Here is a 13,996-nt window from a genome sequence, read left to right on the forward strand (position 1 = left end):
TAATCCATTTTGATTTGATTTTTGTATATGGAGAGAGATAGGGGTCTAGTTTCATTTTCCCTTGTATGGATATCCAGTGTTCCTAGCACCATTTATTGAAGAGGCTGTCCTTTCACCAGTATATGTTCTTGGCCCTTCTAATGAGTTCATTGTGAATGTATGGATTTGTTTCTGGGTTCTCTATTTTATTCCATTAGACTATGTTTTTGTTTTTGTTTTTAATGCCAGAGACATGCTGTTTTGGTTACTATAGCTTTGTGGCAAAATTTGAAGTCAGGTTATGTGATTGCTACCGTTTTGTTCTTTTTGCTCAGGATGGCTTTGGCTATTCTGAATCTTTCGTGGTTGCATATAGATTTTAGGATTTTTTTTTTTCTATTTCTGTGAAGAATATCATTGGCATTTTTATAGGGATTGCACTGAATCTGTAGATTGCTTTGGATAGTATGGACATTTTAACAATATTGATTTTTTCAATTCATAAACATGGACTCTCTTTCATTTTTTGTAGCCTCTTCAACTTCCTGCATGTTTTATAGTTTTCATTGTAGAGATCTCTCACTTCTTTGGTTGTTTATTCTTAGTATTTTATTGTATTTGTAGATATTGCAAATGGGATTGTTTTCCTGATATCTTTTTCAGATTGTTCACAGTTGGCATATAGAAATGCTACTGATTTTTGCATGTTTACTTTGTATCCTACAACTTTATTGAATTTATCACTTTTAACAGTTTGTGTGCGCGTGTGTGTGTGTGTGTGTGCGTGTGTAATCTTTAGGTTTTTGTAAATATAAGATCTGCAAAGAAGAATAATTTGGCTTCTTTCTTTCCAGTTTGAATGTCTTTTATTTCTTCATGTTGTCTGTTTGCTCTAGCTAGGACTTCCAATACTATGTTGAATAATAGTAGTAAAGGGACATCCTTGTCTTGTTCCGGGGAGAGTCTTTCAGTTTTCCCCCATTCAGTATGACACTAGCCGTGGGTCTGTTGCATATGGCTTGTACTGTGTTGAGGTAGGTTCCTTCTGTGACAAGTTTTTTGAGGGCTTTTATCATAACAGGATATTGAATTTTATCAAATGCTTTTTCAGCATCAACTGAAATGACCATATGGCTTTTGTCCTTCATTTTATTGATATGATGGATCACACTGGTTGATTTGCATATGTTGAAACATCCTTGCATCCCTATGATAAATCCCACTTTGTGATGATGAATGATCTTTTTAATGTGTTGTTGAATTCACATTGCTAATATTTTTTTGAGGACTTTTGCAGTAATGTTCATCAGGGATATTAGCCTGTAGTTTTCTTTTTGTTTTTTGATATGTCTTTGTCTGATTTGGGTATCAGGGTAACACTGACCTCATAAAATAAATTTGGAAGTATTCCCTCCTCTATTTTTTGGAGTAGTTTGAGGAGGATTCATATTAGTTCTTCTTTAAATGTTTGGTAAAATTCAGCAGTAAAGCCATTGGGTCTCAGGTCTTTCCTTGCTGGGAGACTTTTTATTACAGCTTCAATCTTGTTACTTGTTATTGGTCTATTCAGGTTTTGGATTCCTTCATGGTTCAATCTTGATGGGTTGTATATGTCATGAACTTATCTATTCTTCTAGGTTTTCCAATTTATTGACATATAGTTGTTCATAGTAGTTGCTCATGATCCTTTGAATTTCTGTGGCATCAGTTGTAATATTTCCCTTTTCATCTGTGATTTCATTCATTTGGGTCTTCTCTGTTTTTTTCTTAGTCTGACTAAAGATTTGTTGATATTATCTTTTCAGATAACCAACTCTTCATTTCATTGCTTTTTTGTATTTTTTATTTCAATTTTAATTACTTCTGCTCTGATCTTTTCTTTTACTAATTTTGGATTTGGTTTGTTCTTGCTTTTCTAGTTATTTAAGATGCATCATTAAGTTGTTTATTTAAAGTGTTTCAATTTTTTTCATGTGGGCACTTACTGTTTTGTGACTTAACATGTGGTCTATCCTTAAGAATGATCCATGTGCTGAGGAGAATAATGTGTATTCTGCAGCCGCTGGAAGAAATGTTCTGTAAATATCTATTAAGTCCATTTGGTCTATAGCAGTTTAAGTCCCATGTTTCCTTATTCGTGATCTTTTGGTCTAATACTATTTGCTATCTATATGTGGTGCTCGAATGTTGGATACATATATATTTATATATGCATTGTTATATCCTCTTGCTGAATTGGTCCCTTTATCATTATATAATGATCTTCTTCTTTGTCTCCTTAAAAAGTTGTTGTCTTGAAATCTATTTTTTCTGCTATAAGTATAGCTACTTCTGCTTTTTTTTGGTTTTCATTTGCATGGAGCATATTTTCCATCTGTGTGTGTCTTTATAGGTGAAATACGTTTCTTATAAGCAATAGATGATTGGTTTTTTTTTTGACAGGGTCTCACTCTGTCACCCAGGCTGGAGTACAGTGGCATGATTATTGCTCACTGCAGCCTTGACCTTCCAGGGTCAAGTGCTCCTCCCACCTGAGCCTCCCAAGTGACTGGGACCACAGGTGCATGCCACCATGCCTGGCAAATTTTGTATTTTTTGTAGAGATGGGGTTTCGCCATGCTGTGCAGGCTGGTCTCAAACTCCTGGGCTCAAGCAATCCACCCACATTGGCTTCCCAAAGTGCTGGGATTACAGGCATGAGCCACCACACCTGGCAGGTCTTGTTTTTTCAATCCATTCAGCCACTGTCTGTCTTTTTATTGGAAAGTTTAGTCCATTTACATTCACTATTATTACTGATAAGTAAGGGCTCACTACGGTCATTTTGTTATTTGTTTTCTGATTATTTGTGGGCTTCTCTTCCTTCCTTTTTTCCTTCCTTCCCGTTTTTCTTTTTGTGATGGTGATTTTCTCTGGTGGTATCTTAAATTTCTTGCTTTTTCTTTTTTGTGAGTGTGTTGTAGGTTTTTAAATTTGTGGTTACCATGAAGCTTGCAAATAACATCTGCATAGTTTATTTTCAACTAATGACAACTTAACAACTAATGCCAAAAAAAAAAAGAACAAAGAGAAAACTAATGAAAAATTCTGCAGTTTAACTTCATCCCCCTGCTTTTTAACTTTTTGTTGTTTCTATGATATATATCTTATTATACTGTCATGTCTTGAAAAGTTATTGTGGTTATTGTTTTTGATAGGTTCATCTTTTATTCTTTCTTCTTAAGATATGAATAGTTTACACACCACAATTACAGTGCTACACTGCTCTGTGTTTATCTGTGTACTTACTATTACCAGTGAGTTTCTCACCTTCAGGTGATTTCTTATTGCTCATTAACATCCTTTTCTTTCAGACTGAAGAATTCACTTTAGCATTTTTTGTAGGACAAGTCTGGTGTTGATGAAATCCCTTAGCTCTTGTTTGTCTAAGGAAGTCTTTATTTCTCTTTTATGTTTGAAGTATATTTTTGCTGGATATGCTATCCTACTATAAAAGGTTTTTTTTTCTTCAGCACTTTATTTATTTATTTACTTATTTTGAGATGGATTCTTGCTCTGCAGTCCAGGCTGGAGTTCTGTGGCGCAATCTCGGCTTACTACAACATCCACCTTCTGGGTTCAAGCGATTCTCCTGCTTCAGCCTCCTAAGTAGCTGGGACTACAGGTAGTAGCATGCCACCACACCTGGCTAATTTTTGTTCTTTTAATAGATATGAGGTTTCGCCCTGTTTGCCAGGCTGGTCTTGAACTCCTGACCTCAAATGATCCACCCGCCTCGGCTTCCCAAAGTGCTGGGATTACAGGCATGAGCCACCATGCCCAGCCTTCCTTTAGCACTTTAAATATGTCATGCCACTCTTTCCAGGCCTGTAAGGTTCCCACTGAGAAGTCTGCTGCCAGATATATTGGAGCTCCTTTGTATGTTATTTGTTTCTTTTCTCTTGCTGCTTTTAGGAGCCTTTCTTTATTATTGACTTTTGCAAGTTTGATTATTAAATGTCTAGATATAGTCTTATTTGGGTTATATCTGGTGTTCTATAACCTTCTTATACTTGAATATTAATTTTTTTCTCTAGGTTTAGAAAGTTCTATTTATTATCCCTTTGAATAAACTTTCTACCCTGATCTCTCTTTCTATCTTCTTTTAAGGTGAATAACTCTTATATTTACCCTTTTGAGGCTATTTTCTAGATTTAGTAGACATGCTTCATTCTTTTTTTTTTTTCCCCTCTTTGCATTTTATTTTCCTTTTCTTCTTCCTCTTCTTCTTCTTCTTTTTTTTTTTTTTTCTCTCTCTCTTTTTTTTTTTTTTAGACAAAGTTTCTCACCCAGGCTGGAGTGCAATGGTACAATCACAGCTCACTGCAGCCTTGACCTCCCAGGCTCAATTGATTCTCTCACTTCAGCCTCCCAAGTAGCTGGGACTACAGACATGTACAACCACACCCAGCTAATTTATTGTTATTTTAATTTTTTTGTAGAGATGGGGTTCACCATGTTGCCCAGGCTGGTCTCGAACTTCTGGCCTCAATTGATCTTGGCCTCTCAAAGTGTTGGGATTATAGGCATGAGCCACCATGCCTGGCCACCTCTATGTATTTGCAAATAGCCTGTCCTTTTTTTTTTTTTCAACAGAGTTTCACTCTTATTGTCCAGGCTGGAGTGCAGTGGCATGATCTCTGCTTACTATAACCTCCGCCTCCCAGGTTCAGGTGATTCTCCTGCTTCAGCCTCCTGAGTAGCTGGATTACAGGCTTCTACCACCGCACCTGGGTAACATTTGTGTTTTTAGTAGAGATGAGGTTTCACTATGTTGGCCAGGCTGGTCTCAAACTCCTGACCTCAAGTGATCTGCCTACCTCAGCCTCCCAAAGTGCTGGGATAATAGGCGTGAGCTGCCACGCCTGGCCAAAGAGCTTGTTTTCAAGCTCACTAATGCTTCTGCTTGATCAGTTCTGTTGTGGACTGATACATTCTTCGTATATCAACTGAATTTTTCAGCGCCAGAAGTTCTGTTTGATTCTTTTTAATTATTTCAATCTCTTTGTTAAATTTATCTGATAGGATTATGAATTCCTTCTCTGCATTATCTTAAATTTCATTGAGCTTCCTCAAAAGAGTTATTTTGAATTATCTATCTGAAAGGTCACACATCTCTGTCACTTCAGGATTGATCACTGGTGCCTTATTTCATTTGTTTGGTGAGGTCATGTTTTCCTGGATAGCCTTGATGATGTGGATATTTGCCAAAATCTGGGCATTGAAGAGTTAGGTATTTATTATAGTCTTTGCAGTCTGAGCTTGTTTGTACCCATCCTTCTTGGGAAGGCTTGCCAAGCATTCAAAGGGAATTGAGTGTTGTAATCCGTCTTTGGTCACTGCAGCTGTATCTGCACTAGGGGGCACCCCAAGCCCAATAATGCTGTGACTTTCAGCTGCACAGAGGTACTGCCTTGGTGGTCTTGGGTAAGATCTGGGAGAATTCCCTGGATTACCAGACAGAGACTCTTGTTCTCTTCCCTTACTTTCCCAGGAACAGAGTCTCTCTGATAGGCTGCCTGAAGCTGGGGGAGAGATGATACAAGCACTTCTGTGGCAACACCACTGGGACTTTGTTGGGTCAGACCCAAACCCAGCACAATACTGTGTCTCACCCAAGGACCATGGTGACCACTGCCTGGCTACTGCCAATGTTCACTCATGGCCTGAAAGCTCTAAAATCAGCATCTGGTGAATCTAGCCAGGCTTGTGTCCTTCCCTCAGAGTGATAAGCTCATCCCCCAGCCCACAGCAAGTCCAGAAATGCCAACCAGGAGCTGGGGCCTGGGGTCAGAAACCTTAGGAATCCATTTGGTGCTCTATTCTCCTGCAGCTGAGCTGGTGCCCAAACCGCAACACAAGTCCTTCCCACTCTTCCCTCCCTTTTCCTCATACAGAAGAACTCTCCTTGTGGTCACCACCAACCCACGCCCATAGCAAGAACTGCCTGGCTACCGCTGATGCTCACTCAAGATCCAAGGGCACTTCACCTTGTGTTGAATACTGCCGGGCCTGGGTTTCTCCCTTCAGGGCAGTAGGCTCCCCTCCGGCCCGAGGCAAGGCCAATAATGTCATCCAGGAGCTAAGGCCTGGAATTGGGAACCCCAAAAGACCACTTGGTCCTCTACACCACTGTGGCTGAGGTGGTATCCAAATTGCAAGACAAAGTCCCTTTTACTCTTTCCTCTCCTTTCTTCAAACAGAAGGGGTTTCTTTCTGTGGCCATCACAACTGGGAATATCCTGGGTCACCTGAAGCCAGCATGGCACTGGGTCTTACCCAAGGCTCATGCTAAATACTGCCTGGCTACCACTGATGTTTATTCAAGGCCCAAGCCCTCTACTCAGCAGATGAGGAATCCTGCCAGGTCTGGGTTTTTCCCCTTCAAGACGGTGCATTCCCTTTTGTCCCGGGGTGTGTCTAGAAATGTTGTCTGGGAACTATAGGCTGAAATAGGGGCCTCAGGACACTACCTGGTTCCCCATTCTACTGTGGCTAAGCTAGTATCCAAGTTGCAAGACAGAGTCCCCTTTACTCTCCTCTCTGCTCTCCTCAAGCAGAAGGAAGGAGTCTCTCTGGGAGCTGCAAGCTGCGCTGCTTGGCTTTGCAGGAGTGGTGATGCAAGCACTCTCTTGACTGCCCTGGCTATTGTCTTGCTAGGTCACATGCACCCCACATTTACTGGCTCCAAGCCTAGCAGAGCACCAAGATTTGCCCAGGAATTGCAGTCCTTGTGGCCTAGACTGCCTTCCAAGTTTCTATAGAACCCCAGAGCACTTTAGCCTTCGGTGATAAGGCTGGCTGGAACTCAGGTTCTGACCACCGGGATGGATGATTCCCCTCTGGCTAAGGCTGGTCTAAATGCTGTCTGCATGGGTGCTGGTTGAATTCTGCCTTGTGTTGTTTTCTGCTGTGACAGGGCAGCACTGAGTTCCAGTACAAAGTCCCACAATCTCTCTGCCAAGTACATAGATTCTGTCTCTGTGCCATGAGGCCGCAGGCAAGGGATGAGAGATGGGTAGTGCGGGTGAGTCAAGACTGTCTTTCCTACCCTCTTTAGTGCCTCTTCCTTTGATGTGATGTTAAAACCAGGGACTGTGACTGCTCACCTGATTTTTGGTTCTTATGGAGGTGCTTTCTTGTGCAGATAGTTTTTCAATTTGGTTTTCTGCTGGCGGCAGGTAGGGGCAATTGCTGGAGGCTTTATTTGGCCATCTTGCTCTGCCTCCCTCTCATAGGCAACTCCTAGTTGTTTTTTGAATCATGAAAGTATATTGGATTTTGTCAAATGTTTTTTTCTGAATCAATTGAGTTGATCATGTGGGGTTTTTTCCCTACATGATCTATTAATATGGCATATTAATTGTTCTATTAATATGGCATATTACATTGATTTTTGTATGTTAAACTACCTTTGTCTTTGTAGAATAAATCCCCCTGGTCATGGTGATAATCCTTTAATGCGCTGCTAAACTGGGTTTGCCAGAATTTTGTTGAGAATTGTTGCATCTACATTCATACAGGATCTTGATCTGTTTTGTTGTTGTTGTTGTTGATTTGTTTGTTTTACAGTGTTTTTTTGTTTATTTGTTTTGTTTTGTTTTTTGAGATGAAGTCTCCCTCTGTTGCCCAGGCTGGAGTGCAGTGGCGCAATCTCAGCTCACTGCAACCTCTGCCTCCCAGGTTCAAGTGATGCTCTGCCTCAGCCTCCCGAGTAACTGGGATTACAGGTGCCCACCAGTACGCCCGGATAGTTTTTGCATTTTTAGTAGAGATGGGGTCTCTAACTCCTGACCTCAGGTGATCCGCCCTCCTCGGCCTCCCAAAGTGCTGGGATTACAGGTGTGAACGACCACACCCACCCTGTTTTATAATGTTTTTATCTGGCTTTGTTATCAGGGCAGTGCTGGCCTTATAGAATGCATTAGAAAGTGTTCTCTTTAGTTTTTTGGAAGAGTTTGAGAAGGACTGGTGTCTTACTTTTTCACCCAAGCTAAAGTGCAGTGGTGTGATCACAGCTCACTACAGCCTCAAACTCCTGGGCCTGAGTGATCCTACTGCCTCAGCCTCCCAAGTAGCTAAGACTACAGGTGCGCACAACCATGTCTGTAGAGATGGGGTCTTGCTGTTTCCCAACCTGGTCTTGAACTGCTGGCCTCAAACAATCCTCCCACATTACCCTCCCAAAGTGCTGGGGTTACAGGCATGAGCCATTGCTCTTGGCCTGGTGCTAGTTCTTTAAATGTTTGGTAGAAATCAGTAGTTAAGCCATTCAGCTCTAGGCTTTTCTTTTTTTTCTTTTTTGATAAACAGACATGTTTAATGATAGCTTGTTCTTCACAGAGATGTCTACAGAGACTTAATCTATAATCCAGGAGAATATAACCATGCAACACAGACCAATTAGCCAAATGCAAAATAAACTAGATTCTTACCACAACTACCCTATAAACACTGCAACTGTTCTTTCCAACAGGACCCTAATCTTATGTGAAAACACCTACCGTGGGGGAACCAGAAACCTAGCTATGTGGCCAAAAGGAAAAAATAGCAATTCAGTGGTTAATTGGTGAAAGCAGGAAATTTGTGCCCTTTACTGTGCTGCTGTTGCTGCTGGTGTTGCTGGTGTTGCTGTTGTTGCTGCTGCGGCAGGTGCTGCTGCTGCTGCTTTGGTCTTCTTAGTTTTGTTCTTTTTGTCTCTCTTCTTCAGCCCATCCATGTTAGCTCTCAGTAGGTTTGAATAAGCCATCTGAAATTTATTCACTTCCTTGGAGCTCACCACAGTGCTGATCTTCTTTTTCCCATCGGTAGCTCTTAACAGACACTTGTTGTCTGCGGGCTCAAAGCCCTCCACAGTACCTTTCTTTGGAATGGGTTTGGTTCGACCGTCATACTTCTTCAAGGTGATATAGACGCTGCCCGACGTCCGGCACTTCTGGAAAAGTCTGGTCAGCTCCGTCAGGAACTGCTCGCTCTCCAACAACACCATCGCGGCGACGCTTCGCTCCACTCCCTCCGCTGAAGCCCCTAGCAGTCTAGGCTTTTCTTTATAGGGAGACTTTTGGTTACTGACTCAATCTCCTCACTTGATTACAGTAAGATTTTCTACTTTTTCTTGAGTCAGTTTTGGTAGTCTGTTCATAGTTTGTTTCAACAAATTTGTCTATTTCATCCAGATTATCCAATTTGTTTATAATTATTTATAGTATTCTCTTATATTTCTTTTTATTTCTGTATAGTAAATAGTAATGTTCCTGCTGTAATTTCTGATTTTATAATTAGTCTTCTCTCTTGTTTTCTTAGTAAATCTAGCTAAAGATTTGTCAGTTTTGTTATTCTTTTCAAAGAACCAACTTTTAGTGTTTTTTTATTTTCTCTGTTTTTCTGTTTCTCTATTTTGTCTCCATTCTAATCTTTTTTAAAAATTGTGGTAAAAGATACGTAGCATAAACGATACCATTTTAACCATTTTACGTATACAGTTAGGCGGCATTAAGTACATTCACATTGTTGTGCAACCATCACTATCATCCATCTCTGGAACTTTTTCATCTTCCCAGATGGAAACCCTGCACCCATTGAATTAGCTCTCTATTTTTCCTTTCCCCAGCCCCTGGCAACCATCATTGTACTTTTTGTCTTTATGAATTTAACTACTTTAGGCACCTCATATAAGTGGAGTCATACTGTACTTGTCTTTCTGTGACTGGCTTATTTTACCTAACATGATGGCTCAATATTCATCTATATTGTAACATGTGTCAGAATTTTCTTCTTTTTTAGTGCTTAATAATATTCCATCATATGTATATACCATCTTTTAAAAATCAATTATCTGTCAATGGATGCTTAAATTGCTTCTGCCTCTTTCCTCCTGGGACTACTACTACTCTCTAATCTTTATTGTTTCTTTTCTTTTGCTGGTTTTGGATTTAGCTTGTTCTTTTTTGTTGTTGTTATTGTTTTGTTTTTCCTGGTCCCTGTAGGTGCACAGTTAGGTTATGAATTTGAAATCTTTCTTCTTATTATAGATGTTCATAGCTATAAACTTCTCTCTTAACACTGCTTTTGCTGAATCCCATAAGTTTCGGTACATTGTGCTTTTGTTGTCATTCATCTCAAAGTATTTTCTGATTTCCCTTATGATTTCTTTTTTGACCTATTAATTGTTTAAGAACGTATTGTTTAATTTCCACATATTTGTGAATTTTCCTTCTGTTACTGATTTCAAGTTTTATTCCATTGTGACTGGAAAAGTATTATGCATGATTTCAATTTTTAACATTTATTAAAACTTGTTTTGTGGCACCCTGGACTTTTGAGATAGCAGATTCAAGGGAGCAGCAAGAGTAAAAGCTATGTTGCACCAGACTGAAGACTGGGAAGGGAAAGGGGGGCACTTGGCAAGATGAGAACTGTGCTAGGACAGAAATGCAAGTGATGACATTGGGAGCGGGAGGGAGGAGAAAGACTGCACATATCCTGTGGGAATGATCAGGGAGAATAGATGGAAATACAGGAAAAGGAAGGTAATGGGTGGAGCAAGGCCTTTGAGAGATGGAATGGGGCCCAGGTTGTTATCTGAGACCCAGATAGTAGAGATGCCTTGGCTAGAAGGAAGGTCATACCTGCCTTTGAGTCAGCATACAAGGAGAATTCAGCAGTGCTTGGCACACAGTAGAAGCTTAGGGTAGAGTCTGAGAGTTGTTTTCCAATCTATCTTCTCCTCTCTTTACATAGGAATTGAATTTTTAACTGGACACATATCCATCCAGTGTAAGACATCCAGTGTAAGACTACATTTCTCAGCCTCCTTTGCAGCTAGTTCTAGCCATTTGATTAAGTGCTGGCCCCTGGGATATGAGTAGAAATGATGGTGCAACTTCAATGTAAAGGTTAAAGGGAAGGAGCATGTCCTCTTCTTTCCCTTTTTTCCTTCTAGTTGGTGCAAATTCAGCCCTTTTGGGAGGAGTTTGAGCAGCTGTCTTGGACCACATGATAAACAGTGTGTGTGGGGAGTGGCAGAGCCACATCATAGAAGGACCATAGGCCCTTACTGATTGTAAAGCCAGCCCACCTGCTGGCATGCCTGCTTGGACTTTATGTGAGATAAAGTGACTTTTCTCTTGTTTGATCCACTGTTATTTTAGATCTCTCTGTTACTGCAGCTGAACTAATCTTTTAACCAATATAACATTTACTGCTGGGTGTGATGGCTCATGCCTGTAATCTCAGCATTTTGGGAGGTCAAGGCAGGAGGATTGCTTGAGTCCAGGAATTCAAGACCAGCCTAGCCAACACAGCAAGACCCCGTCTTTACAAAAAATAGAAAAAATTAGCTGGGTGTGGTGGTGCATGCCCAGCTACTTGGGAGGCTGAGATGGGAGGATCACTTGAAGCTCCCCAAAAAACTAATACATTTATTTATTTATTTATTTATTATTTTTAAAACAGGGTCTCACTCTGTCGCCTAGGCTGGAGTGTAGTGGTGCGATCTCGGCTCACTGCAACCTCTGCCTTCTGGGTTCAAGCAATTCTTCTGCCTCAGCCTCCCGAGTAGCTGGGACTACAGGTGTGTGCTGCCATGCCTGGCTAATTTTTGTATTTTTAGTAGAGACAGGGTTTACCATGTTGACCAGGCTGGTCTCGAACTCCTGACCTCAAGTGATCTGCCCGCTTTGGCCTCCCAAAGTGTTGGGATTACAGGCGTAAGCCACTGCACCCTGCCGAATAACACCATTTAATCATTACTTGGGTTGCTCCAGTTGAGGCTGGAGACCATGACTGTGCAGTGTTTCCAGGGCACCACTGGGTAACTGCATCCTGCCACACACAGAGCCCTCAGGAGGCAGCGGAGAAGGCAGAGGGAGGCTTGATCTGGGCTTGTGGGTTCAAAGGTCAGGTGTGATAGAAGTCAAGGTAAGGAAGGAGCAGAAGGGTCAGGAAACAAGTGATTCAGATAATCAAGCTTGGGCTGGAGAAACAGAGGTCAAAGGCCTGGAGGTGAAAGAGCAAAGGTCATGGGAGTAAGGGAATAAGAGGGTCATGGGAGTGAGGGAATGAGAGCTGGCAGGTCTAGGGTTGTCACAGCACAATTCTGGAATGTAGTAGTCCACACAATTACTTACATATGTGTCACTGCATTGATATGGATTTTCAGTACCCACAGATAGAAATCTAACTGAAACATCTTAAGCCCCAAAGTAAATGCCATGTTACACTGCAAGTAACGCGAGGACGATGCAGGAATATAAAGGATTTCATCAGGAATCTCTTTCTGTCAGCTTTCCTTTCCTCTATCTTGGCTTCATTTTCAGGTACAGTCTCCCCATGAAGTAGCAAAGAAGACCAGCCTGCAGATCCATGACCTATGTTTTCTCTCCTGATATGTCCAGTAAATTGCCAGGACTGACTGTCATTGAACTAGCTGCTCACATTTCTGAGCCAATCACAGTGTCTGAGAGGATGGGATACTGATAGGTCAGGCCAGGGCCACGTGTTTACCAGTGAAACAAACACGGGGTGTGGGGTCAGTTCGTCCAAATTACCTGGACTCAAAGTGGCAGAACGGTCATTTCCTGAAAGAAAATGGGAGTGATGGTGCACAGAAGTGGGATGGACGCTGGTCAGGAATAACCCTGTCCACTGCAGCAGGCCTCACTTGCTGTTTATTGGACTTGTCTAGCTTGGATACTAGCCTGCCGCATTACTTTCTGTTGAAATGAAAGAAATCGTCTGACTTTGCAGCCAGGTCCAGCATCTTTGCACACTGGATCTGTGTCAGGCATTTGCTCAATTTGTGACCTTGGACAAATCCTGTCACCCCTGGGGTCTCAGTTTCATCACCTATAAAATGAGAATGCTAGGCTAGATCAGTAACTTTTCTTTTTATTTTTTTGAGATGACTCTCGCTCTGTTGCCCAGGTTGGAGTGCAATGGCACAATCTTGGCTCACTGCAACCTCCACCTCCCAGGTTCAAGTGATTCTCGTGTCTCAGCCTCCTGAGTAGCTGGGGTTACAGGTTTCTGTTACCATGCCCAGGTAATTTTTGTATTTTTAGTAGAGATGGGGTTTTGCCATGTTAGCCGGGCTGGTTTTGAACTCCTGACCTCAGGTGATCCACCTGCCTCAGCCTCCCAAAGTGCTGGGATTATAGGCGTGGACCACTACACCTGGCCCATCAGTGATTTTTTTAACTGTTCTTTAGCACTAAAAAAAAAAAAAAAAAAAAAAAAGAAACAACTCTGGTGGAAGTGGGGGCATGGAGCTGGTATCCTACACTCTTAGCATTCCCTTTCCCCACCTGTACTGGCCACAGAAAGATTCCACAACTGCTGGGAATGTGGTTTGAAAACCACTAGACCAAGTAATCCAGGGGATATTCCTCTGTGCTCTAAAATCCTCATTCTCCCTTCCTCTTTTTGGGCTAGAAGGAGATCCTTCTCTTTGTGCCAAAAGATACAAAGATTAGGGCCAAAATAATAAGTGTAAAAAATGTTTTTTTCCCTAATTGGACAATACACAAAGAAGTCAGTCCCATAGAATGCTTCACTTTGACTACTAGTTGGTGGAAAATTTTCCTTCTCCATACAGAAAAAGGAATTGCTTCTTATCTAAGAGTAATGACCAGGAACAAGTCAATGAGGGGCTAAGCAACTTTGTGAGGTGCTGTCTCTAGTGCTGATGAACCACATGCCACTAGTAACAACCTCAGCCTTCCAAGGCCGCCTGAGCCTCTGTTCTTTTGGGCCCTGAAAATGCCAGAAGATTCCATTCTCTGATGGAAATCATTACCAAGACCTACAAAAGCCACTGTATAAAATACATGCAGCAAAACTGATAAATTCAAGTGTATGTGTTTGTGTGTGATCTAGAACATTAATTGAATTCATGAGAAGCCTTAATTGTGAGCTGTGTTTTAGGCTGTGTGCCAGGCACTTAGGTTAAAATGGTAAACAATCAAATGTGGTCTACACC

At 41.4% G+C, this 13,996-nt stretch overlaps 2 protein-coding genes across 3 annotated transcripts in view; one reads left to right on the top strand and one right to left on the bottom strand.

The window, feature by feature from the left end:
- RUVBL1 (RuvB like AAA ATPase 1) overlaps positions 1 to 13,996 on the top strand; it is a 257,142-nt gene that overhangs the window by 199,334 nt on the left and 43,812 nt on the right. The window lies entirely within an intron of this gene.
- LOC126949174 (signal recognition particle 14 kDa protein-like) lies at positions 8,317 to 9,067 on the bottom strand. Its single transcript, XM_050781807.1, has one exon. The coding sequence runs from the start codon at positions 9,005 to 9,007 to the stop codon at positions 8,612 to 8,614; it is 396 nt and encodes a 131-aa protein (XP_050637764.1). The 5' UTR covers positions 9,008 to 9,067; the 3' UTR covers positions 8,317 to 8,611.

Source organism: Macaca thibetana, chromosome 2 (assembly GCF_024542745.1).
Source record: "Macaca thibetana thibetana isolate TM-01 chromosome 2, ASM2454274v1, whole genome shotgun sequence".
Taxonomy (NCBI): Eukaryota; Metazoa; Chordata; class Mammalia; order Primates; family Cercopithecidae; genus Macaca; species Macaca thibetana.